Consider the following 26,645-nt stretch of genomic DNA (forward strand, 5'->3'; position numbering starts at 1 on the left):
GGGGATGGTACCTGCTGCCTAAGGTTGTCGAGATGACTTAATGGGTCCAGTACATGGTCAGTTCTGATGGAGACGCTTGGACAGGAACCCAGGAGGTCCAGCCTTGCCTGCAGCAGAAGATGCCCTGAACTGGGAGACTGTTCCCTTGCCCAGACCTCGGTTTCTCCACCTGTGACACTGGAGAGTGGACAAGCCCTCCTTCTATCCTCTCTGCTTCTTCCCCTCCTCCACCCTGGCTCCCTCTCTGGGCAACCCTGTCAAGGTGAGTGGTGCCAGGTGCTTGAAGTGCTTTGTCTGCTTCTCAGGAGAACAATGTGAGGTCAGTGTCATCAGCCCACTTTGCAGATGGAGAAACTGAGGCTCACACTCAAGGGCACACAACCATAAGGGCAGAGCTGGGATTTGATCTCCCATCTTCTGAGTCTACACCCTGTACCTTTGGGCTGAGTTTCTTAGGCACTCGCCCCGTCCCCATCAGGGTGGCCAGGGCAAGACCCGCTCAACATGCCTGAGCCCCAGCTCCCATCATGCACCTCTTTGAAGCCTTTCCCAGCTGCACACACTCATGGTCACGGGGTGACCTCTCTTTAGGTGATGTATCTGTGTCAATTTAATTTCATAAATCAGGTCACTTAAAAATGTTATGTGTCCTGGAGAATCCTTCTGCAAAGCTGCAAACTGAATACCTGAAGGTGCTTAAAGCTGAGTCCTTGCTTTACACATGGGGAAGATGAGACCCCAAGAGAAAGCAAGAGGACCCCCGGTCCTGAGCAGCTTCCTGTGAAAGCCTTGAAGAGCAAGGACAAGGCCAGTGTGGTTCACTTTGTGTCCTGGGAAGCTTCTGGATTAATTAGCCAGTCCAACGACATAGGTGCTGTGCTAAACACCTTACTAATCCTATAAGCTTACCTACACTAATCCTATAAACCGGGAGCTCAGAGAGGTCAAGCCACTTACCTAAAGTCACACAACTTGAAAATGGGGGAGCCAGGACTTGGATGTGGCTGTGACTCCAATTCTTTTCCCTGCTCAGTGCCTGCCCCTCTCGGCTGCCCAGGAGGATAATAAACCCTTCCCAGACCTCCCAGGAAGAGGTTGAAGCTAAATTGAGATAATAGACCAGAAAGCCCTATGAGAAGAAAGTTACAAGCTCTATACAAATGCAGTGCATTGTTATTAACAAAAGGCTTGAATTGGGAAAAATACCTAAGGAGGGAGCTGCTGAAGGAGGCTTTTTGGGGGCTGAAGCAATAAAGTGGCACCTGGGAGATCCAACAGGACTGGTGCTGGCATGTCATTAACTCATTACCTGCTGGACAAGGTGCGCCCAGCTTCCTGCCCCAAGTACCACAATGAGATGCGTTACCAGTTTTCAAATGCTTTTCACGTTTTAGGCATTTTACTAAGGGCTGGGGATTTTAAATTATTATTAATTACTCTTAATAGCGACCTAAGCTACCACTTAGAGCTTGTGCTATGTACCTGGCATGGGCTATGCCCTTTACATTTTTAAAAATTACTACTCACAGCGGCTCTGTGACGCAGACATCATTATCCCTGTTCTCCTGGTTGAGGAAATGGTGGCTCCGAGAGGGTGAGTCATTATTTAAGGTCACCCAGCAGGCAAATGGGGAGATGGGACTTGACCTGGGCTCTAACCTACTCTCAAGCCCTCATTTTATGTCGTGCCCCCTGCCCACCAGGATAAACTGTCTCTGGGGACCAAGGAGGGGGGTGGGCTAAGGGCGAGGCTGTTCTCAAACACCGAGGGGCACCAGAATCGCTCCAGACTCAGGCTCTCCCCCCACCGACCAGACTTCTGCTGTCGGAGGTACACAGGGTGCTGAGCTGCCAGGGTGGGGTTCACACCGTCTCCTCCCCTCCTGCCGTGCTCTGACCTGGAGGGAACTGAAGCTGTATTGAGCTCTGGGGCGTCTCTGGTCCTAGAAATGAATCGTCAATTCATTTTTGCAGAGCCAGGCTTTGAATCTCACTCCTGTGTTTCTAAAACAGCTCCTGGCTCCACTTTGCCCATAGGAAGTAGGCAAGCTCCTAAGGCTGTCGTTCGAAGCTGTGGTCTCTCTGGCCCAACCTTGGTGCCCATCACTGTCTGTATGTATCCAGCTGGCCACTCTGGAAGCCCCTCCCTTTACCAACCAGGTCAGGTGCTGGCCAGTTCCTCTTTCTGGAATGTCCTTTCCCTGCTTCTCCTCTGGGCAAACTCCCACTCAACGTTCAAGGCCCAGTTCAAAAGTCACCTCCTCTGTGGAGTCTTCCAGGATGGCACCCTTCCCCTGCTCCCAGGAGAGTGATAATAGTGTCCTCTGTGTCTCCATAGCTGTGTCTCCTACGGTCAGCGCAGCATGAATCACGCAGGGTTATAATTCACATGTGTATCATCCTCCCACCAGACCCTGAACGTGGGTTTACTCATCCCTGGGTGCCCCATGCCAGGCACAGGGCTCGGTGCAGTGTAGCAGGGGTGGGGGCTGTTTGAGGAGGGGATGGGAGGCCTGGGTTCTCGACTCTCGAGCTGATGTGTAGCCTGTGGAAGACCTGTTCCTTCCTCTCTGAAAGAGGGAGGGGTTTGAGCAGAGTCTGGGGATTTTCAGCCCTGACCCACTGAGAGTCTAAGAATCTGGGATTCCAAAAAATAGACCTAGGCTGCGTGAGGCACCCTTTCTGGAAGGTGTGAATGATGGGTGCCCAGAGTTCCCCAAAGGCTGAGCTCTGGGAGGAGCTCCTGGGTGTTCAGTCTTGGACCTCCTTCTTAAGATGGGCTCACTTGGGAAAGCCCTTCTCGGGACCAACCTCTTTTGTGATGGTCCCTCTCAAGACAGTTACCAACCTGGGAGGGCCATCTCAGCAGCGCCCTCTCCTGGAGTGACCTATCTTAGAGGAGCCCCTCTTGGGCCATGGACCTAAGGACGGGCTCTTCCTGGATGCCTGGGGACGGGGCTGGGTGCGGCCACACCCTTCTTACCCGCAGCTGCTCCTCAGGCAGGTCACTGCCGTCATTGATGCCACGGTTCATGGACACAAAGCGCTCGAAGGGCGGCCTGTCCCGGACATTGGGGTTGTGGAGGCTGGTGTTGAGCATGATGATGGAGAAGGACAGGACGTAGCAGGTGTCTGCGGGACGGGACAGCGGTCACAGTCTTGGCCCTGGCCACTCCCCCCTCCCCTGCCCCAATCCCTTCCAGGGGCCAAGAATGGGCCGTTTCAATGTCCTGAAGGTCCACTCTGTCCTCCCGGCTTGGCATTTGACGCCTGGCCTCGCCTCCCACGCTTATGGGGCTCCCTGCTCCAAACAAGCTTCAGTTGTCAGTTCCCGAGCCCCTGTGTGCCTTCCCACCCTGGTACTTCTGCTCCCGCTGGGCCCCCTGCCAGGCACTCCCTCCTCTTCCCTTTCTACCCACTTAAACCCTCCCGCTCTTTGGGCTCCAGCTCCAGCCCTCCTCCCCACGGAGCCCTTCCAGCTCCCCTGCCCACTCTGTTCTCTGCCTTCTTGGAACTCAGAGGATGCTTATTGCTGGCAACACTGTTCAGGGCTTCGTCACGTGTCACTTGGTAATCTTATTAGCATTGTGGGGCTCCCGGAGCCGTGCTCCTGTTCCATTATTCAGGCTTTCATGTGCTCAGGAGCGAGGCTGGGCTGAGCGTTTGGGAAGGAGGTGATCGCTACTCTATGATGTTTTAAAGCCCTGGGTCCAGAGCCAGGGAAGTCCAGCTGTGTCCCCAACTCTCCGGTTGACCTTGGAAAGTACCTGAGTTCCCAGAGCCTCAGCTTCCCCATCTGCAATATTAGGAGGTTTAACTTTGAAGTAGCTTCATATTCTAGAACATCGATGATTCTACCTCTGGTAGCAGTGGCACTAATGTTGGTGCTTGCTCTGTGCTAAGCTCTTTACAGCCCTTGACAACACTATGAGGTAGGCACTGTTACCACCACCATTTTACAGATTAGGAAACTGAGACACAGGGAGAGTGAGTTACATGTCCAAGGTCACAAAATTAAGTAGTGAGACTCTGATTCAAATCTGGTGCTTTAAAATTCCTTCCTTCCTACAAATATTTATTGTGTACTTCCTAAGTGCTGCAGAATGGGGATTCACTGGTGAAAAAATCTGTCTGGTCCCCACCCTTGTGAGATATTTGGACTTGTGGGGCTGACAGATAACAAACAAGCAAATCCCTAATTTGTATATAACTACAAGGTAGGCAAATGCTCTGTAGGACTTGCCCATGGATATACTGCTGAAAAGCTCCCTTCACGTCTCGGAGTCTGTATTCTGCAGGGGTGAGAACACTGATGACCTTGTAGAGTGGATGTAAGGATTACATGACTTTGCATGGGTAAAGCACTTAGCACATGGGGAGTGCTCAATATGTGGACTTGGTTATTGCTATGGTATCTTCAGACCCAGAGAAGAGGCCAGGACAAGCCTGCCATGATGACTTTTCGCCCACCATGTTGGGGGATGTGGAGGACTGAGCTTTGCTGATATCTTTCTATACCCCTTTGCGCCCTGCATCCTGCTCAGGCTGTTTCATGCTTCTGTGCCTTTGCTCAAACTAGAACTCCTGCCCAAAAGGCCATTTCTCCCCTTGACCTCCTGGAGAACTCCTATTCATCCTTCAAAACCCCATTCAGACCTCAGGACCTCTGGGAAGCCAGCCTGGACACGCTGAGTCCCCCATCCCTGCCCTCAGATGAGGCACTGATGCCTTAGCACCCTGTGCCATTATTTCCTGCCTTCTCTCCCAAGGATCATGCCCTGAGGCAGCTCTGCCTGACAAGCACCCAGCAGACAAGAGGGCCTGGCACAGAGTTGGCACTCAGTGAGGGTTCATGAGGGGATCTGAGCTCTCAGGGTCTGGATGCTTGGGAGAGACCTGAGGGGGTAGAGAGGCCGAGGTGCCTCGGAAGGCAGATTTGTGTCTGGCAGGGTCCCCTCCCACACTGGCACCTGTGGATTGGAAGACACCTGGGTTGCAGAGGCAGTATCGGGTGGCAAAGGTCTCCATCATGCGGTCGATCTTCTGGGCCTCGCCTGGCAGTCGGAAGCTCCACAGGAATTGTCTGGGGGAAGAACAGAACCATGGGCAGTGGAGGTGGGGGAGGCTCTCAGAGGGGGCTTAGGGGCTTCTCCATCCCCCCACCCCCTAAGCTGTTCTGTGTCTCCCAGGCTTAGTCTCTTTATCCTGTTAATGAGAGACTCTGCACCTGTCATCTAGGCTCATGGTGCGGGGGGCGGGGCGGGGCGGGGGGAGGTCAGTGGAATTTGTTCTTCGAGCACCGAGACTGCAGGACGGATCCAAGAAATGCTTTTTCTTCTAGAATACAGGAGCTGAGCGGGCACACCCCTCTGCCCATCTGAGACCCAGCACCATTTGCGTGCCAGTCCACCTTAGCCCTGTGGATTCCCGGGTTCTGAGGCTCCTCCCCGCCTGGCCACTGGGTCCTGGGATTTGACTGTGGGACCCTGGAGGAGTGTCTTCCCTTGGCTGGGCACCCCTTTCTTAGAAGTGAATGATTTCCACAGCTTCCAACTAAGTTCCCCAAGGGCAAGGGCAGTGCCTGCTCCTCTCACATCTCCTGCTGAGCTGGGACAGCCAGTAACTGCTCAGTAAAGGCTAGCTGAGTGAGTGAAAGAATGAACAGGTGAATAAATGAACGAATGAATGTTGGAGACTCCCAACCTACTCCTCTCCTTTAAAAAGCATGGGAGTTAGAGGGAAGGCCACATTGCTTAGATGGTGGTGGCTTCTTCCTTCTCTGCCTAGCAAACTCCTAATCATCCATCAAAGCCCAGAACAAATGCCCCCACTCAGGAGCTGATTTTCCAGGCATCATCTGCAGCAGCAAGACTTACTAAGCACTTACTGTGGACCAATTCTAAGCATTTTCTCACTTAGTCCTCACCCCACTATGAGGTTGGTACTGTTAGTATCCACATTTTACAGATGAAGAAACTGAGGCACGGAGAGGTTTTTTTGTGTGTGTGTGTGTGTGTGTGTGTGTGTGTGACTTTCCCAAGGGGTGAGTAGCAGAGGTAGGATATGAACTGAGCAGTCTGGCTCCAGAGCTTGTGCTCCTAACGCATATACTGTAATGCCTCCCATTGTTGTAAAAATGAGTAGCAACAATAATATCCTAATTAGAAAATAATAAGTAATAATAAATGCAGTACACACTAAGCTGCATTAATAAAATAAGTAAAACAAACACTAATCCAAAGAGCAGTGGGATGGGAATGGCAGTCATAATAGTAATAATGATTATGATTAAATATTATTATAATAATGATGTAATATGATAACAGTAGTAGTAGTAACGAGCCAGGTGCTCCTCCAGGCAGCCCACACCTATTATCTCATCTAACCTCAGCTCTATGTGGGGGATGATGTCATTAATTAAGTTTATTTATTTATTTATAAAAAATTTTTTTTTTGGCCGCACCACGCAGCTTGCAGGATTTTAGCTCCCGGACCCTCAGCAATGAAAGCGCTGAGTCCTAACCACTGGACCGCCAGGGAGTTCCCTCATTTATTGATTCTTTCTCCTGATGCCTTGTTTGTGCTGTTAGCCATGTGGAGGGTGATGCCCCAACCCTTCCTGCCGTACCACCCTCGAGGGTCAGGCCCCTGCCCCCTGGACCACTCACCTGAGGGCCTGGACGAGGTTGAGGTTGGCGAACTCGTGGCAATCTACGAAGGCCTGGAGGACCTGCAGGTTGATGGGGTCCCTGGCGAGGAGGCAGAAGGGAGGGCGGGACACACTCGGGCATTTGCTGGCACCCACCTCCTGGGGGCGGTCGAGGTGGGGGAGGCCAAGGAGGGGAGAGATGTCCTCCTTCTGAATCCAGCCACCATCTGGTCTGTTCACATCTGTCTGAGCCCACATCACTGGCCCCCCGCCCCCTCCCACACACAGCAGGCGCCCCCCCCGCCGACAGCTCACCAGCTCTGTCCTCACCCAGGAGGGGAGCTCTGGTTTCAGAGCAGCCTGCCCTGAGTCAAATCCTTCCTCTGTCACTTCCTTCCTGGGTGACCCCACACAAGCCACTTGACCTCCCCAAGCCCCAGTGTACGCATCTGTAAAATGAAGAGAAAATGCCCACCCCCATTTCCTTCCCCTTCCCAGATCTGAAATCAGAAAGCGCTGCCCTTCTTGCCACCTGGGCTCCCTGCTTGCTTAGGAGAAGGAGAGTGTCCTCTGGGGAGCCTGGGGGAAGGGTTCCTGGCTTGCTGGCCCAGCTCCACGCCTGTCCCCTATAGTCTATCTGCCACCCAGCAGCCAGAAGGGTCCCCTCAGACCACTCCTCTGCCCAGAACCCTCTCAGGGATCCCCACCTTGTCACCTACTACTTTCTCCCTTCCTCTCTCTCTTCCAGTCTCACTAGCCTGCTGTTCTTTAAGCAGGCTTCTGCCCCAGGGCCTTTGCACTCACTGCTCCCTCTGCCTGAAATGCTCTTCCCCCAGAGCTACACTGCTCACCTCCTTTAAATTTCAGTCAAGTTCACCTTCTCTGTGAGACCCTTTGTGTCCACACTATTTAAAGTCACAGCCTTCGAAGCATGGTTCCCAGAACTTTCTCATCTCCCTTCCCTGCTTTATTTGTATTCCAAAGAATTTATAATTTTCTAACTTATTTTACATATTTTGGGATCTGTCTTCCCCATTAGAATGTACCTCCTTGAGGGCAGGAGTTTTTTGATTTTGTTTTGTTTTTGTTTTTGGCCATGACACGTGACTTGCGGGCTCTTAGTTCCCCGACCAGGGCTGAACCCAGGCCCATGGAAGTGAAAGTGCCGAGTCCTAACCACTGGACATCCAGGGAATTCCCAGTAGTTTTTTTTTTTTTTAACTGAAGTATAGTTGATTTACAACAGTGTTATTTTCAGGTGCACAGCAAAGTGATTTGGTTATACATATATATGTATATATCTGTATTCCTTTTTTCAGTTCTTTTCCATTATAGTTTATTACAGGATATTGAATATAGTTCCCTGTACTACACAGTAAATCCTTGTTGTTTATCTATTATATATGGTAGTGTGCATCTGTTAATCCCATACTCCCAATTTAACCCCCCTGCCCGCCCCCCCGACCAGGAGTTTTGCCTATCTTGTTCACTGGTGTAAATCCAGGGCTTGGAACACTGCCTGGTACACGGTAGATACTAAAAATATCTACTTGTTTTCTAAATGAGTGAAGGAAGGAATGAAGGCAGGCAGGCAGGCCTTGGTTCAGGGTCTGGAGGGGCGTGATCAGTTAGCCTGCTCAACCCCAGGAGTTATGACTTTCCTAACATGACTCATTCCCTTACTTACCTGCACACACAACCCCCTCACCCACACCTGTGCACACCTGCACACCCTCATTCTCTGCCTCCCTAAGGCCCCACCCTCCTTACCTCTCCCCCAGGTAGGTGCCGATGGCCGTCTTGTTGAGGCCCTCGCCCTTGTACAAGAACTGGGCGATATCTTGGACATCAGGGATTAGCAGCTTGTGCTCAGTGAGATACTGGATGCCCTGGAGGTGGTACACAGAGCCTGTGAGTAGCCCTGCCCAGCAGCTGGGCTGGGAGGAGGGAGGGAGGGAGCCCCCGTGGCCAGAGCCCTGGGCCTGGCATTCTAGCATTGGCAGAGCTTGTTCTGGGAAGTTGTGTCCCCTCCGTAAAAGAAGTTGCCTTTGTAAGGTGGTGAGTTCCCCATCAGCAGAGACATGCAAAGAGAGATGGGGTTCCTGCCTTGAAGCAGGTTCATGCCAGGTGCTCCCCAGGGTTCCCTTCAGTCTGACACTCTTTGATGATATGCTTCGGTGATTCTATGAATTTATAATTTTAAGATTGAATGATTCAGCCCTTCCTTTTGTCCCCCTTAAAATTCATATTATTTAAACATAGTGTTTCATTTTTTCTTACAAGTAATCTATGTCCATTGTATAAAAATTAGAAAAAAACTGCTCAGTCAAAAGGAGAGGAAATTGCTCAGTCCTACCACTTGGAGGTAGATGGTTTCCTGGGTGGTCCTTTCCTCCCTTTTCTGTGTGAAAATGGAAGTGTGCCTCGCCCGATTTTCTGATTTGACAATATCTCAGACATCTCTCCCCACAACCCAGGCACTTGAAGTCTGTCATCTAATTTTAGGAGTTTGAGGGGTTGGTGTCTGGTTTTCCATGATGATGTCTTCGAGCCCCTATCCCTTTTGGAGAAGAGGCTGCTGGGAGAGGGGGGACAGGTTGTGGAGGGCTCTGAGTGACAGGCAGATGGCCCAGGGGACCCCTCAGTGGCCCCTCCCTGAGGGGCGCTCAGGCAGGATCAGGTAGGAAGTGAGTTAGCGCGTGCGTGCGTGCGTGTGTGTGTGTGTGTGTGTGTGTGTGTGTGGTCCCTGTGGATGGGGGCAGGGGTTGATTGCTGTGCCAGTGGGACACGGGAGGCCTGTGATGGGGAAGAGGCAGCCTTCTAAGCGAGAGCAGTAAATTTCCAGGGACCCCTTGGCTTCCCTGACCCCACCTCCGTGTGTCAACTTGTGGCTTCCTCCTGTCTCGGCTCTTACAGGAAAGGAGACCAGGGCCACCTGGCTGGGCGAGGGGTGGGGACTGGGGGTGCTCTGGGGCCAGTGGGGGTGGGGCCGGGGGTGGGGTTAGAGCGTAGCTGAGCCCTGAGGGCTCAGGGCTCCACGCCAGCGTCCCAGGACTGGCTCCCCCAGCCGAGGGGCTGGAAGACACTTCCGGAGACTGAGCCCCAGAGTTTAAGGGCCCCACTGCCCAAAGTCCAACTCACAGAGCGGGGGACAGACATCACAGACCCCACCCCATCCTCCTGGCTCCCACCTCATGCCCTGGGGCTACTATGCTGTGGGATGGCGGAGCCCCCAGCCATAACAGGCGCAGGATAAGATGCTGAGCCCCGCAGGGCTTCAGTTTCCTCATCTGTAAAGTGGGTAATTGTGTCAGTTGAGGGGAAGAAAAGGACATTGTGGAGGGACCCAGCATGTAGCTCTCCCAGCCCCCTGACTCGGCCCCCGCACTGCCTACCTTCACGGGGTCCATGTTGAATTTCTTGCGCCCGATGCCCAGCTCCTTCTCCTTCTGGGCCATGCGGCTGTAGACAGGAAGACATCAGCCTGGACGCCCCCGGACCCCGGGACACCCCTCCAATCCCCGAGGATGCTTCCCTCAGCTAGAGCCAGTATTCCCTAAGGGCCTCCAAGTGGGGCTGGAATCACCGGGGAAAATGTGAGAAATGCAGGGTCTGGGCCCCTTCCTGAGCTACGAGACCATATTTCCAATGGGCCCAGCTCTGGAGCTGTGGCCTCAGGAGCCAGAGATGCTTCTGGGGGGGGTATTTAGAGGGGCCCCGTGCTTAGAGGGGGAGCAAGATAACAGGGAGGTTGGGGGTGAGAGCACAGGCTCTGGAGCCAGGCTCCTGGTGCAAATCCCACTCATCTCTCTGGGACTCAGTTTCCTCATCTGTAGAATGCGGTGACTCTACCACCTGCCCCCCAAGCATTGTTGAGAGGTTAAAGCATTGAAAATAGCTAGTGTTAGGTGCCGTGTAAGTGTTATGTTGTTGTCATTGTTGGGGCTGGAGACACAGGGGCAGTGCACGTGTGTATGCGGGCGTGAGTGCGTGCACGTGTCTGGGCTAGGAAGGTGGAGATCAGAGGCATCAGAGAACTGAAGGCTGGCAGGGGCAGGGTGGGGATCTCCTGGGACACCGTACGGAGGAGTCAGTGCCCTGGGGCCCTAGGGGATTATGTAGGGACCAACCTTCTCATTGTACAAGTGGGGAAACTGAGGCCCAGTGAGGGGAGGACCAACCGCAGGTCACAGAGCCAGGGGCAGTCTTCCTATAGAAGGGGTGGGGTTGTGACATCTTATGGGTGGAGTGAGGTGGACCAGCCTCGGCCTTGCCACAGGCCAGGCTCCTGTCCCCGTAACGCCCCTGGCTTCCTTGTCCTCATCCTTGGGGCTGAAATTCCCCTCTCCCTGGCCCATCCCAGGATGCTCCTGGCCAGCGATTGGTCAGGGGCTGGGTCAGGGTGGGTTGGGAGAGACTTTGGGTGGAGGAGGTGGGAGAACGGGGTTGCTGCTGAAGAGAGGGGCTGCTGGAAGCAAGGACCAGACCAGACCACGGGATGGAGTGTCAGGGCCGCCCTGTTCCTATTTCACCCCCCTATGCCTCCCCTCTGGGGGTCCGACCCCTGATTTCACCAGGACCTGGGCTCATTCACTCTCACTCATGGCATGTGACATCCTCAGGAAGCCACTGTTGCAGCTTCCCAGGGTCCCCTGCCGGGCCCCTCACCTCTCTTCTGCTGTCTCAAAGCAGTCGATTTGAGCAAACACATCTGCGATCTCGTCCTTCAGCTTCTGTGGGGTGGCGGGGGCAGGGTGGGGAGGTAGAGTCAGGGGGCGGAGCCTGGGACAGAAAGAGCTTCACGACCCCCCCACCCCGCACCCCAAACACAACCATTCCCACTTCCAGGCATGATTCCCAAACCTCTGTCTTGAGCTGCCACTAAGGGACCCTCCCCCTGGTGGATCCCTTTCCCGAATATCTCATATCCTCAAAATCCCAAGCCAAACTTCTTGCCTCTGTTTATACCTAGTTCTCCCGGGGCTCCTCTCTTGGGGTGAGGGAGTCCCCAGTCCCTAGCCTTTCCCCCACTCTATTTCTGGTCTTCCCATCTCTCACCTCTGCAGCTGAAAAGTGTCCCACCCTTGAGCCAAAACTTCCCGACAAGCCCTCCTCCATCCAGCTGCCGTCTTTCTGAAGCACAGCTTGGTGCCGGCCCTTCTTCCGCTCAAACTCCATCCATGGTTCCTTACTGCCTCCCCAGGCAGGAGGTACAAACTCTCACCCAGTGGTCAGGCCCCGGCTCCTCTCTGGTTTCCCTCCATCCATCCATTCACCCTGTCCCGCTCCCTAGACTCTGTGGCCACTACGAGCCAGGTGCTATGGGTCAACAGGGTACAAGATGGCACAGGACCTCTTCTCAGGGACTTTGCAATTCCTGTGAAATTTACAGGACACTGAGGCCCAGAGAGGTGAAGGGACACGTCCAACATCTGACTCCAAGCCTGTGCTTTCCCTGACACCCCCCAAGCCTTTTCCATCTTGACCCGGCGGGAGGTGCCCAGTGGCAGAGGAGACCCCCTAACTCAGTGGCAGCAGCAAGAGCCCCCAAAGGCACCCCAGCCTTCCCTCACCTCCCTCCAGATCTTTGGGATGGGGGTAGTCCTAATAGGGGTTTGTCCTGGGACCCAGGAGCAGCATGGGGCCTGGAGCCTCTTTCTGAGCCGAGTCAGCTCCTGTCCATGTGAACTTGGCCAAGTCACTGAGTGGCTTCCCCACAAATAAAATGAAGGTTCACTCGTAAGTATTAACTGAGTACCTACTATGCTCTGACTATTGGACTCGGGATATAGTGGTGGGAAACAGACCCAGGCTCTCCTTACATGGAGCTCACCCCACTGGACTTTGGATCATAGGGCAGATGAAATGACCATGCAGAAAATGGTCAGAGTAATGGTCTAGAAAGAGCCTGGCACATGGTAAGTACTTGCTGAGGGAGTTATCTTGTGCCTTCATCTTTCTCTGGAATCTTAGGTGTACACGTGTTGGGATGGGAGGTGGGGTCCCACCAACTGCAGCCAGAGTGGGCAGGGCGGCCCCTAGAAGGAGAGGCATTTGGGCTGAGAATGAACTAGGAGAAGAAGGAGCCATGAGGAGGGATTAGGAGAGTCTCAGGCAGAGGGGACCGTGAGTGCAAAGGCCCGGGGGCAGGACCGAGCATGGTGGCACATTCCAGGAGCAGAAGCAGGGTCTGTTTCAGAAGGTGGCTGAGAATCAGATGAGCTGATGCCTGAGAAACTGGTGAACTGACAAGTGCCGGGCAGATAATGGTGTTATCTTGACCAAATGGTCTACATTTTTGGGGGGGATGAATCTGAGGTCCGGGTTGGAGATGAGACCAGACTGAGGCCATGCAGGTGGGGCTCTGCACATAGTAGGTGCTGAACTGATTGTTCCCTTTCTCTCCCCTGCTCTCCTGGCTCTCTCTGAGCCCTGGCAGCTGAACCCAGGAGTGGGGACTCCCCTGGGAATTCTGTTCTCCCCACTCCTGGGGGCCGAGGCTGAGGCTACATGTGGGCTGGAATCTGGCCCCGTTCTTGGCCCAGGCTGGGTCAGGAGGTGTGCGAACGTGTATGGCTGCTTGCTTGTGGGTATGTGTGGTTTGAGGGTGTGTCAGCACGAACATGTGGGTGGACAAGAGCATGTGTATTTGTGAGCGTGAGTGTGAGCACACCTGGATGTCCTCCAGAAGCTGCTTCCGATGCCATTTGATCCGCTGCAGCTCCTCCGCCTCCCCGCTGCTCAGCTCCCCTGGGTCTGGAGAGGAGAGAAGAACTGGTGGTCCCTGGCTCATTCCCCGCCCTCCCCTCCATCACTTGGCTCCAGCCACCCCAGCTAGCTCTCACTTCCCCAGGGCCCTCTTCCTTCTAGAAACCCATGACTTGCTTGCCCTCTTCATCCAGGCCTTGGCTCAGATGTCACCTCCTCCAAGAGGCCTTCCCTGACTGCCCTGTCTAAAGCAGTCCCTCCCCACACTCCCCTCCTACCAGCTTTATGTTTCTTCTGCCCCTCTGGGTACAGGCTGCCTAAGCCATCTTGTTTACTTGCATCTTTTGTGTTTTACTCATTCCACTCAGCCCCATGAGAATAGGCACTTCAACAATTTTGCTCACTGCTGTATCCTCAGCACCTAGAAAGAGCCTGACACATAGCAGGCACTCAGTGCAATACTTGCTGAAGGCATTCATCGTTTGCTGCATCTTTACTTCTTCACTGGATCGCGCATCTGTCACTTATTCATTTGTTTGTATGACCAGGAAGTGGTGATCATTTTGCCTCACATCCCATTGGCCAGATGTAGCCACACGGTTACAGCTACCTTCAAGGGAGGCTGGGTAATGAGCCTTTAATAGGGTGGTCCTGATAACCTTACTATGTAAGATGGGGAAACTGAATTTGGGGGGACATTTCACAGTGCCTGCCCCAGACACTCAGGTGCAGAGAAGTGAGGTGACCTGGCCAGGATCCCAAAGGGACAAGTTGCTGAGCCAGGGTGGGACTTGGGTTGGGATGACTACAAAGTCTGAGTTCTTTCCTTGTCACCTGGAAATGAATTAAAGGAGACACAGGTGTGCCAATGTTCTGGCAAGGTGCTATGGCCATTTCCCCACCTGGGTCAGCTGACCTACCTCTACCCACCCCCTTACCCCCCCTTCCTGTCCCATCCATAACACTCTCCTGGTCAAAATCTCCATGGAATCCTTATTCCATAGGGGGAAAAGTCCTCATCCAGCCAGCCTTATCCCCACCATTCTCAACAAGAGCCTGCCAGCCCAGCCTGCCTGCTCCTCACTGCCCCCAAATGGTCTAACCCTCAGTCTTACTTCTCCACCTTTGCCTCTACAGCTCCTCCACCCTGTGATGCCTTTTCCTGTCTGCCCATCCAAATCCTCTCGACTCTCAAGTCCTTGCTTTGGGAAGCGCCTGGTCACGTTTCTTAAAGGTTTTGCGAGGACAGATATGATCTCTTCCAAATAAAAGCAGAGAATATCAAGAGGTCCCTTTCCCTACTTCCCCTCCTGTTGACTGACCTGTCATCTTGGACTTTGAGATGTTAGGTGGGTATTGAGATGGCAGAGCACCAAGCTAGAAGGAGGCTGGGCCCTGGGCAACCATGTGGAGAAGAGACATCATGTGCACCTCCACCAGCTACCCACCTGGACTTTTCAATGAGAGAGAAATAAGTTTTGAGAATGTCTCTGTCACTGTTATTCTGAGTCTTTTTGTTACATCAGCCACACCTGAAACTCAACTTATACAGTGTCCTTGTCTCTGAAGCATGAACCATAACCTAGACGGTGGTTGTCAGGATTAAAAAAATCTGAATTGTGTCAAACGCTCAGTGAGGATCTGACGTGCAGTAAGGGTACAACACACGTATAATGGGAGCCATGTTGTGTCACCCAGTTCTCCCCCTCAGGACCAAGGCACCCACTCACTCAGCTGCTGGGTGTGTGTGTGTGTGTGTGTGTGTGTGTGTGTGTGTGTGTGTGTAGCCTCCTGATGACTCACAGCTGAGCCCCTCCCCAGGAACTTACCTCAGCCCAAATGGAGCTGCCTCGCCCAAGGATATGCCCCTCCCAAAGGGCAGTCATTACATGAAAAGCCAAGAGCCCTTGCCTGGTTTGTGGACCTGAGCAGGTTTTAGATCCCAGGCCCTATTGACTGAAGGAGAGGCCAGGCCTCTGGAAGGAAGGCTCCTGCAACACTGTGGCAAGTGTAAATGGTGATGATTCCCCTGTCAAGCAGCCAAGATGGGTCTGACCCACCGAGTCATAAAGTCAAGTGAGCCCAACAGCAATCCTTTGTAAGTGGTTCACCCAGGAACAGGTGTGAGCAGAGACAGAGACAGATGGCTCCAGGAAGCCCCAGGGACAGGTGACCCAGACCCCCATGTCATCCACTTGCTGTCATTCTGCTGTACCAGGTCCCTCAGCTCATACTATGTCTTTATGGATGGGTCTCTTGTGACCTCATGACAAAGGAGAAAAATGCCTGAACTCGGTTCCAGGATGGGTGGCTCAGTGTTTGTGTACAAGTAAAACTGGACAGCTATTGAACTACAGACCTGCTCAAGGTGTTCCAGAAAGAGAGTGGTGAGAAGTCCTCCCAGTGAGCAGAGCTTTGGGTAGGGCACCTGGTCATCTATTTCATGTGGAAAGAGAAGCGGCATGAAGTAAGAATATCCATGCATTCATGGGCAGTAGAAGATGCCTTGACTTCTCGGTCAGGAGGAAGGAAAGAAGGAAAGAAGGAAGTTTGGGAACAGAGAGGTCCGGGGAAGAGTCAAATGGGTGGCCCTATGGGAGTGGGCACAGAGTATGAAGATTTCTGTAAAGCACACTAATGTTCCCCAGGAAACAGCCACCACAGGAGAGGCACTAAATCACCAGGCAGATAGAATGACTCAGCCAGTTGACATCGGCCAGTCTCTGACTGGCTAGTCCAGTGCTGGTACAACGGTACAAGAATGAATGTGGCCTCTGTGGAGGTTCTGCGTGGACCCACTCACCCAGGCTCTCCAAGCTACCACCACTGCTGAATATCAGACCTGCCAGCGACAGAGACCCATTGTTTCTTGAGAAGACCAAACAGCAACTTGGTGGCAAACCGATTACATTGGATCCCTTGTTCTGGATATGGTGGCCTTTCCTGCCCACAGAATCTTGGCCAGCACCACTACCCAAGGGCTTGATCTGCTGACCCAGAACACTGCAACACATCACATTAGACTAAAGGACGACCCTCTTTACAGTACAGGAGGTGTGGGAGGAGCATGTGGCCATGGGATCCAATGGTCCTCTTACACATTTCACCACCAGAGGGTGCTGGCCGGATGGAGGGATGGAGCAGCCTATGGAAGGTGCTGCCGAGGTGTCAGCTTGGAGATGATAAACTGCTTGGACGGAGCATGGTCCTCCAAGATGTACTATACACCGTAAATCCGTGACCATTAGATGGCGCTCTTTCCCCAAGAGGTAATCTCCTGGGATTCAGGGACAAGGAAGGAATAGGAGTGGTACCATCCTTTTAGTGACCCACTTGGGAGTTTTCCTGTCTGTCCCTGCAACTATGAGGTCTAGAGATCCTGGTTTCCTGGGGGGTGGAGGGAGGTGGCACTTTCACCAGGGGACAAAGCAAGAGTCTCATCAACCTCTAAATTCAAACACACCTACTCCATGCCAGCAGCTTCATGTAAATTATGTCATTTAATCCTCACAACTCTTGCAAGTGGATCCTTCTCAGTTTAAGACACTGAGGGTCAGAGAGGTGAAGTGACTTGCCCTGGGTCACATAGCCAAGAAGTGGCAGTGCTGGGATCAAAACATTAGTTTGCCAACACCTAAGCCTCCATCCCAGGAGAGGTGGATTCTGCATGCCTTTGGGGACATGCAGGGACAGAAGGAGTGAGGGGCCATCCTCACGGAGACAGGAGCAGGGCCATAGCAAGGGAGGCAGCGTTAGAGACTGGGACCCGGAACTCTTCTGTCAGGAGTGAAGGGAGGCTGAGTTCCACGGTGGAAAAACCCAATCACCTCTAGTTGACTTTGGGGTGAAAGAGCAGACTTTTGTGTTTTGTTTGTTTGCTTGTCGTTGTTTTCCTGTTGGCTGGGGCTTGTGTCCTGAAGGCCTGTTTCCGGCCCAGGGCACCTGCTGCTGGAGGCCACGTGGATTGCAGACAGGCTGCTTGTTGGGGAGAAGCTGGGTGGGAATTCCGTGTTTCCATTGATAATCCCCGATGTGGATCCCATGGCTGGGTCCCAGGCCGACTTCTCCTCTCTCCCCGCGGGGTCTCATTAATCCCCCTCTCCCCTCCTGGGCCAAGGAATCACACACATACCCTCAGCTCCAACCCCTTCCCCGAGCTTCAGACCCTTCCGTCCCCCTGTGTCCTGACCAACAGCTCATTTGTCACTGTGACTGAAACGGAACTCCTAGAACTTCCCGTCAACCTGGCCTTCTTCCTGAGTTCTCAAGCTCTGGGAATGGCTCCCCAGATACCCCAGCCAGAACCCCAGGAGGCACCTTGACACGCACCTCCTCTCTCATCCTTGTGTCCATCACCAAGCCCTGTCCATCTTCTTTCTGTTTCCATGGCCTCCACCCCCCACACAACCCTGGACTCCGCTGTCTGGATGACTGAGGGCCTCCTGAAGTCTCGCTGCCTCCACTCTGCCCCTCCCATTGTCCTGGGGATAAAGCCCCCAAATCTTACCGGGTCCACCAGACCTGCTGGTGCCCCACCCTCATCTCATATTGGGCCCGCCCCTGCCCCAGGCTTGAGGCCTCCTGGCTGCCCTTCATGTGTTCCAGTGCGCTCTCTCCCTCCACGGGCCTTTGCACATGCTGTTCCCCCGTGTCTGGAATGCCCTTCCTTCTCCTCTCTGCCTAGCGGCTCCTACTCATTGTCTCCATCTCCTCTCAGGGGCCCTCCTGTGCTCCGTCTGGGCACGCCCCCTCCCTCACCTCCTTCCCATCCCCGCAGCATCCCTAAACAAGCCAAGCTGTTGGCTAAGGAAAGGCATGCTGGTTGAACACCTACTGTGTTTCAGGCCCTGGGGGCTCCAGGCTTTTGCCATCCACTCTCTTGTTTGATCCTGACCACAGCTCTGGAGGAAGGTATTTCTAAATCTCATTCTATAGATGAGGCACCCAAAGCTCAGAGAGGTTAAGTGACCTGCCCAAGGGGACACAGCTGGAAGGTGGCAGAGTTGTGGTTTACACTCATCTGGGGCTCCAAGGCCACAACCCTCACATCGATCTTCAGAAGCCAGGTATCTCTGTGCAAATCATCAAAACCCCATCAAGACGCTAAGCTTGGATATTCTGACACAGAAATGTTGACCGTGGCTGACCACCAAGGAGAATGAAGACAAGATGCTGGATGATGTCTACAGTCTGAGCACCTTTCTCTTTTTGGGTAAGAAATAAAACAAGGCCAACATGGTAGAGCTGGGGAAAGTGCTTTTTTCTTTTTCCTGGAAGAGTGGGTTGGCGTGAGGGTAGAGAGGGGTTATTTGCCTTTTTTTTCATGTGGCTCTTTTCGTGGTTTGACAGGCGCATTCCTGAACCCTCTCAGTCCACTGTCCCCTTCTGTCAGGTCCTGACCCCAACAGGTGGCAGCTGGCCGAGTACATCTGAACCCTGAAACAGTGCTGACAGCCCGAGCCTGTGGCACTCATCCCGTGGTGCATGGGGGGGTCTTCCAACCCTTCACCTATTTGTTTAAAAGCAGGGATTTCTCTCTATTTCAGAGCTGACGACACTGAGGTTCAGGGAAGGTGACAAGGACACAGCCTGAGGGGGGTCACTTCTGATTCCAAGCATAGTGATGATGGAGTTTCAGGCACTGGTGCAGCTCATGGGAGATGGATTTTAATGATAATAATAGTGACTATAACGATAAAAAACACAAAAGTATTAAAATGATGGTAACAACCGCCACCACCGCCACCACCATGAGCTCTGTTTACTCCTCACTGGGCTGTGCTTCCCACACCTCGTGAAGGCCACCCTTGGACACCGACCCACACACCCCGCGGCTGGGCTGCCCTCCGCACCCTGTGCCCAGGCCAGCTGAGTGTGCCCAGGTGCCGCCCTGGCCATCTCCCCAGCTCCTCTCTACTTCCCCTTTGTCCTTCCTCTTTCCCATCATATTTTTAGAAATCTGCTCGCAGCCCGGCTTCCAGGACAGCTGGCCCCGCTTCCCCTTTCCAGGGCAGGAGGAGGGTGCGATCCTGGGGCCCTGAAGGCGGAGGCTCCTCAGAGTCTGGGTGCGAGGGGGTCTGAGATGGGGGGGCGGCTAGCAGAGCTGCACCCCGCCCCAGCCCCAGAGGACCTGCAGGCGCATCAAGTCGTGTGGCTTCCTCCCCCAGCCCATCTGCCTCTATTTTTAATCTGCAGTCTTGCTGCAGCAGCCCCACGGCTGTCTTTGGTCACACTGGGGCTTTGTTGCCTGGACCTCTCAGCTTTTCAGCAGACGTAGGGGGAGGGGACCTGCTTCTGGGTGTCAGACACCCACAGCTGGAGGAGGGCAGGCCGCCCCTTTGCCACCATCCTGTCCATTGTATGAGCAGGGAAACTGAAACCCACAGAAGGAAGAGGCCCATCATGACCACTGGCAGGTTCGTGCACAGCTGGGATCTGAGCCAGGTCGGGCTGACTCCAAATCCTTGTTCTTTCCCCACTTCCCCAGGGTGAGGCCAGGATGATGGTACCCACTTAGAGATGACAAGTCAGAGCTCAGAGAGGGAGAGTCACCAGGCTGTGAAGGACCTCCGAGTAAGACCCAGTCTGGGTAGCAGAGAAATGACCTTCCCTCCCTCCACTTCCTCCAGGAAGTCTTCCCAGATCTCCCTTGCCCCGGGTAGAGAGAGTCGCTCCCTCCCTGGCTGCAGGTCTGTGCCCATTTGTACATCTGCCCTGGGTCACTGTCCTATAGGGTTTTTCTCCCCCTCCCTCCATTCCCGAGCCAGCAGCTCCCTCAGGGCTGGGCCTGTGGCTGGGTCATTGCTGTCTCTAGCATTGCACAGCCCAGGACCTGCACACCAGAGGACTGCTTATTGAATGAATGAATGAATGAATGAATGAGTAGATGAACTGATCAGTGGAGTCCTCACATCTCCCAAGAGACTGCCTGCAGTGACTCCATCAATCCCTGTCGTCCCAGGACCAGCCTGAAGCAAAGCAGTGACGCACCTCTTGGCCTCCCTGGGAGGCCTCGCCCCTCCCCTCCCTGACAGCCCAGGCTAAACTGGGGCTCTCGCTCCTCTCAGATCTTGTCCTTATTCTGCCACTTATTGGCCGCCCGACTTTGGGCAATTCCGTCCTCTCCTCCAGTTCACCTCTGAGGGCCTCAGTTTCCTCTTTGCATTATGGGAACAACCATCCTAAGGACTTCTGTACCTGAAGACCCCAAGAATAATGGTGGAAAGACAGGCAGTGTGTGGGGGGATTACTTCACTGTTTCTTGTCACCCTCGCATCTGCTGAGTGACCTTGAGCCAGGCACTGCTCCTCCTGGGTCTCCTCTTGCGTCCCTACTTGCCCCTAAGATGTGTTCACTGAGCCGTACAGTCTGTGAGCCACCTGCCCCCAAAAGCCCCCAGGAGAAGCATGGGGTTCGGGGAGAGAGCACTGGACAGGGAGCTAGGAGGTGGGGAGTCATCCTGCCTCCGCAAGACTGTCCCTCTCCTGGCCTCCTTTGTTCCAGCTGTAAATGGGGGCTGTTGAAATGGATCAGTGCTTCTCTGTGTTCCCCAGAACACTTGGGGCGAGGGGAGCGCAGTGGGTGGGCTCAGACTGCTTTGTTTTAGGTTTTGTTTGAAAAAAGGGGTCTGTTGCTAATAGGGTTCACGTCATCTGGACCTGGGGAACTGGACAGCTCCTGGCACCCCTTGTCTTCTGGAGTTCCAGGCCATGCTGGAACCTTCTGAGATGCAGGGCGCAGAGACTTGGCCGCTCTCCTCTCAGCCTCACAGAAACACAACACAACACAGTCCTGTCCTCTTCCTGTACCAACTGACAGCCTCCTCTCCTGCTTACCAGGTAGGGTCTCAGCCATGGTCCCCTGCTGCTCATCCCCTGCTGGCCCCTCCACTGGCAAAGGTGGTGCCCTCAGCCTCCCCAAAGGCCACTGTCACTCACCAGAGGCCAAATGGGCTGCAGGGCCCTTGTGCCACCCAGACAGTTATCATTCTAGCAGACATCATCATCTTCGACACAAACAACCTTTCTCAGTCCCACCTCAGGGCCTTTGCACTGGCTGTTCCTTTGCCTGGAATATTCTTTCCCCAGAAACCCACATGGATCACTCCCTTCCCTCCTACAAGTCTCTGCTCAAACGGTGTCTCCTCTTGAGGACTTCCAGCCACCCATCTTCCTTATCTCACTTTACTGGTCTTCATCCTGCTTGTCACCACCTGACATAGTACATTCATATATTTACTGTCTGTCTCCCCCTCTAGAGCGTAAGCTCATGAGGGCAGGGGCCACGCCTGCTTTGTTCGCGGGACTCCCAGCATATGCAACACAGCTTGGCACCTAGCCTAAGCTCATAAATATCTGCTGCCTGCTTCTGCATGTCCCATCTGTGTTATATCTATTTACACACCGATTCCTGTGAGGCAGGCACTATTATCCCCATTCTACAGAACAGGAAACTGACAGGGCGGCCCAGGTGCTTACCTGGGTGGCACAAGTCCATTCTGAAGCCCCCGGGGAAAGGTGGCCTGTGCTCCTGAGGCCCACTGACCCAGCTGCGGCTCGGGCTGCTCAGGCAGGGATCCGTCATCTCAGCTACAACAGGCCCCTTCCCGTCTGCCCCGCCCAGCACGCTGTGGGGAGGAAGTCCTGTCCTGCTGGGGTCTGGTGCGTAGTCTCTTGATGTAGCAGCACTTCCTAAAAACCAGCAGTTTTGAATAGCGGGGACTCTTTGCATTTTGGGTGCGGGCAAGGGAGGGACAGAGGCAAAAGAGACAGAGAGGGATAAAAAGAGAAAGATGGTGACACAGAGAAAAACACACACACACAGATACACACACACACACACACACACACACACCAGAGGAAGATGATTACTGGAGGACAGAACCTCCCTGCATATAAGCTTAAGGATCATTCAACTTGGACTGTCTAAGCTGAGCCCCATCAATTCCACCCCACAAGCTCTCTTTCATCAACTCTCCCTTGAGCAAAGAAAAATTAATTGAGTGCTAGGAAGGGCTTTGCTTCCCCTCAATGAAATGCCTGGCTTTTTCCTGTCTAGTGATCAGTCAGGCATTATGTTCAGTTTCCCTTTTCCCCCAGGCTGCTAGGAAGCTCAGTCAAATCTGAAGCTCTTTTACAGCTGTTCTTTTGTAGCATACAGACTTTAAGGCCAGACTCAGCAGTGTGATTCAGCTCTGCCACTCAGGACCTGTGTGAACTTGGGTGAGTCACTTATCTGCCATGAGCCTCAGTTTGCTTAACTATGAAAGGGGAATAATAATCCTCACCTCAGGGTTATGGAAAAGATGAAGGGAGATAATGTGTGTAAGATGCTTGGCTATTCAATAAACACTATCTTCTTTACCCTTTTGGTTTAAATTTTCTTTGGGGGTTAAAATTCATAATTTTATTGCTTGTGCCTTTTTTTGGCAGGCTGATTCCATACTTTATGGAAAAAGGTGCGATGTAAAGAAAGATCTATAAAGTAAATGCTCATTCCTTGTAACTTTGTGGCACATATCAGTTTATTCATCTGTCTCCCCCACCAGTCTCGAGGCCCCATGAGGACAAGGTCACCTCTGTGTCCCATGTCTGGTAAATGCTGGGAACCTAGGGGGTGTTCAAGCGTGCAATGAATGAATGCATGAATGAATGAATGAATGAATGAAGGGCACACAGGGGAGATGGTGTGGTTGATGCATAAGTTGGCTACAATTTCCACCACTTCCTGTCTCCACACCCCTTTGTGCTGTGACGCTGTCACTCTTCCCATCAAGAGGTGGTGTCTATTTCTCTTCCCCTTGAATCTGGACTCGGCTGTGTCTTCCTTCGACCACTAGAACGCGACAGAAGTAATGTTACATGACTTTCGAGGTGAGGCCTTAAGAAACCTTGTGGCCCAGCTGCCCCGGGTGGCCTGCTGAGGATGGAGACACGTGGAGAAGAGAAAACTGAGGCTCCTTTCGGGGACACGCTTGACCAAGTTGGAACTTGAGTGAGTAGCCAGCTCAGGACCAGCAGCTGGGCCTACTCACTGCTGGTCTAGAGCTCTCAGGCTCTTCAAACCTGCCCCCACGCCAGCACCCCCTGCCTGCCACTTCTTGCCTAGCTCAAGGTTAGTTCCTAGGAAACTTGTTGAAATTATCTTCATGGTAAACTAGAATTTTCTCAACATATCAGGGCCTCAGGCACAAAAAAACCATTTCCTGGGTCACTTCAAAAAGAGAAATGGAGAGAAAGGTGTCATTCCCTGTGTAGAAAAGTGTTAACGGTGGGTCTGAGACCATTATTTGTTAAAAGGCCTGCTTGCACTACTTACAATAGTCAAGACAGGGAAGCAACCTAAGTGTCCATCGACAGATGAATGGATAAAGAAGATGTGATACACACACACACACGCACATGCACACACAATAGAATAGTACTCAGCCATAAAAAAGGAAATGAAATAACATGGATGGACCTAGAGATTATCATACTAAGTGGAGTCAGACAAAGAAAGTATCATATGATATCACTTATAGGTGGAACCAAAAATAAATGATGCAAATGAACTCATTTACAGAAGCAGACTCACCAACACAGAAAACAAACATACGGCTACCAAAGGGGAAAGGGGGGAGGGGGAGGGATAAATTAGGAGTTTGGCATTAGCAGATACATACTACTATATATAAAAGAGATAAACAACAAGGTTCTACAGTACAGCACAGGAACTACGTTCAATATCTTGTAATAACCTACAATGGAAAAGAATCTGAAATCTGAAAAAGTATATATCTATATCTATATCTGAATCACTTTGCTGTACACGAGAAGCTAACACACACTGTAAAACAATAATACTTCAATCAAAAAAACCCCCATATATACATACATATAAAAGGCCAACTTGCATTTTGGCCCCCGGCTGGCATCTGGGAACTTGGATTTCAGGAGGGTTCCTGCTGTCCCCTGGTAAGAGTGGCCCAAACTGTTTGTGCAAACAGTGTGGTTTGTGCTGAACACCCGTTTCCTCCCGGGACTCTGGGATTTGGGTACGTGCTAGGCAGAGAGTGCCTACGCGAGCAGCTCCCAGTAAAAACCTGGAGAGCGGAATCTCTACTGCGCTTCCCTGGTTGACAACACCTCTCATGTGTTTTCACAAGTTTTTGCTGGAGGAATGAAGCGCCTCCTGTGTGACTCTACTGGGAGAGGATGCTTGAAAGCTCATGCCTGGTTTCCTCTGGACGTCACTCCACGTGCTTTCACCGATTTTGCTTTGTATCCTTTTGCTGTAATAGAGCACAGCTGCAGGTAAGACTATATGCTGAGTTCTGTGAATCTTCCTGGTGAATCACTGAAACTGGGGATGGCTTTGGGGACCGCTGACACATGTTCTAATGCTACAGCCAGGCCCAGTAGGTGTCCCTTGCCCAGGGCCACAGTTTGGCATCTGGGACCTCACTTTTTGTCTGAAGGACTGGTTGAATGGTTCAGTATTATTACTATCTCTTTCTCTAAGACTCAACTCAAATACCACCTCCTCTGTGAAGCCTTCGGTGATTACACCTTCCTTCGCTCTTCCCCTACAGCCCCGATCATGTCTAACAGCTTGTATGCAGGTAGCCTGGGAGGGAGGGTACTCTCACTGTGGGTGGCAAAGGGTTTGGTAGAGTCAACAGTAGGGGAGCTATGGAGACCTGGATTCAAATCCTGACTCAGCATCTGCCAGTTGTGTGAACTTCTACCCTCTGAGCCTTGCTTTTTGTCATCTGCAAAATGGGGACAGATAAGATTAAGTTTGCTTGGGCTTCCTTGGTTGCGCAGTGGTTAAGAATCCACCTGCCAATGCAGGGGACACGGGGTCGAGCCCTGGTGCAGGAAGATCCCACATGCCGTGGAGCAACTAAGCCTGTGCGCCACAACTACTGAGCCTGCGCTCTAGAGCCCGCGAGCCACAACTACCGAGCCCATGTGCCGCAACTACTGAAGCCCACACGCCTAGAGCCCATGCTCCACAACAAGAGAAGCCACCGCAATGAGAAGCCCATGCACCACAACGAAGAGTAGCCCCGGCTCAACGCAACTAGAGAAAGCCTGCGTGCTGCAACAAAGACCCAACACAGCCAAAAATAAATAAATAAAATAAATAAATTTTAAAAAATAAACTTGCTAAAAAAAAAAAAAGATTAAGTTTGCTTACATGAAAAAGAAAACCCGAATAACAATGGCTTAAAGAAATTAGAGGTATATTTATCTCCTACGAGAAAGAAGCCTGAGGTAGGTAATATAGGACTGCCCTCATGGAAGCCTGGTAATCAGGGATCCAGGCTCCTTCTAACTTACCACTTCTATCCTTAAGGTCTCCTCATGGTCCAAAGTGGCTGCCTGATCTCCAGCCGTTATGCCTGAATTTGAGGTAGGAAGAAGGATGAAGATGGAAGGGCTCCCCTTAAAGGGCTCTTCCTCTAGTTCTTTCTGGGCTGAGGTCAGAGTCTCTGCTTACTTCATGTACACTAGGTGGAGGTCCATAATTGGTTATGGGACAACACACAACAGTCCCCAACCATGGGGTCTGGGAGGTCCCCAAACAATCACCACAACCATTTATGGAGTGCTCACTACCTGCCAGGTGTTGTGCTAAGTGCACATCTCACTTAATCCTTTCCACAACCCAATGAAGTGTATTACAATCCCTATTTTATAGTTGGGAAACTGAGTTCAGAGAGGTTAAGTCACTTGCCCAAGGTCACACAGCCAGGAAGAGGCAAAGCTCAGATTCAAGCCCTGTGCTCACTTCATTCTCGTTCTGAATTTGTGCAAGCATCATTTTAAACATTTAGAAAGAAACTCAGCGGCCTGCCCACCCCTCAGAGGAGAGATAAAAAGGTCCAGCACTTGAATTGAATTGTAGCAAAACTACATGAGTGACACTCTCTGCTTGCCCCAAAGCTCAGAATTCTTCACCTTGATACCGATGGCTCTAAGGAAAGAGATCTAGAAGGAGCTTAGAGGTGGTCTAATACAATGACCTCATTTTACACGTAAGGTAACTTAGACCTGGAGAAGGAAGAGACTTAGAGTGGGTAAGGGCTGAACCCTTGAACCCCTTTGGGCTGCAGAGAGTACTCCATCCATCCATCCTTCCATCCATCCATCCACCCACCCATCCATCCATCCATCCACCCACCCATCCACCCACTCATCCATCCATCCATCCATCCATTTGTCCATTCATTCAGTTGGTGTTTACTGAAGACCTACTATGTGCCATGTGCTGTTTTTGGCATTGGCACATGACAGACAAA

At 52.4% G+C, this 26,645-nt stretch overlaps 1 protein-coding gene across 4 annotated transcripts in view; it reads right to left on the minus strand.

Annotated features, from left to right (window-relative positions):
- CYTH4 (cytohesin 4) overlaps positions 1 to 25,157 on the minus strand; it is a 33,436-nt gene extending 8,279 nt beyond the window's left edge. For 3 of the 4 annotated variants that reach the window (XM_082420047.1, XM_082420049.1, XM_082420048.1), the window contains exons 1-8: positions 21,835 to 25,157; positions 13,323 to 13,405; positions 11,318 to 11,382; positions 10,045 to 10,111; positions 8,420 to 8,538; positions 6,669 to 6,749; positions 4,971 to 5,083; positions 2,984 to 3,132 (exon numbers count right to left, since the gene is read on the minus strand). In XM_082420047.1, coding sequence (XP_082276173.1) covers positions 2,984 to 3,132; positions 4,971 to 5,083; positions 6,669 to 6,749; positions 8,420 to 8,538; positions 10,045 to 10,111; positions 11,318 to 11,382; positions 13,323 to 13,405; positions 21,835 to 22,267 — 1,110 coding nt within the window. In that variant the 5' untranslated portion in view covers positions 22,268 to 25,157. Of the gene's footprint in view, positions 1 to 2,983; positions 3,133 to 4,970; positions 5,084 to 6,668; positions 6,750 to 8,419; positions 8,539 to 10,044; positions 10,112 to 11,317; positions 11,383 to 13,322; positions 18,127 to 21,834 lie in introns of those variants that run through there. The other variant, XM_082420050.1, reaches the window with a different exon arrangement.
- Positions 25,158 to 26,645: the final 1,488 nt, after the last annotated feature.

This window comes from Balaenoptera physalus (assembly GCF_965194825.1).
Source record: "Balaenoptera physalus genome assembly, chromosome: 13".
NCBI lineage: Eukaryota > Metazoa > Chordata > Mammalia > Artiodactyla > Balaenopteridae > Balaenoptera > Balaenoptera physalus.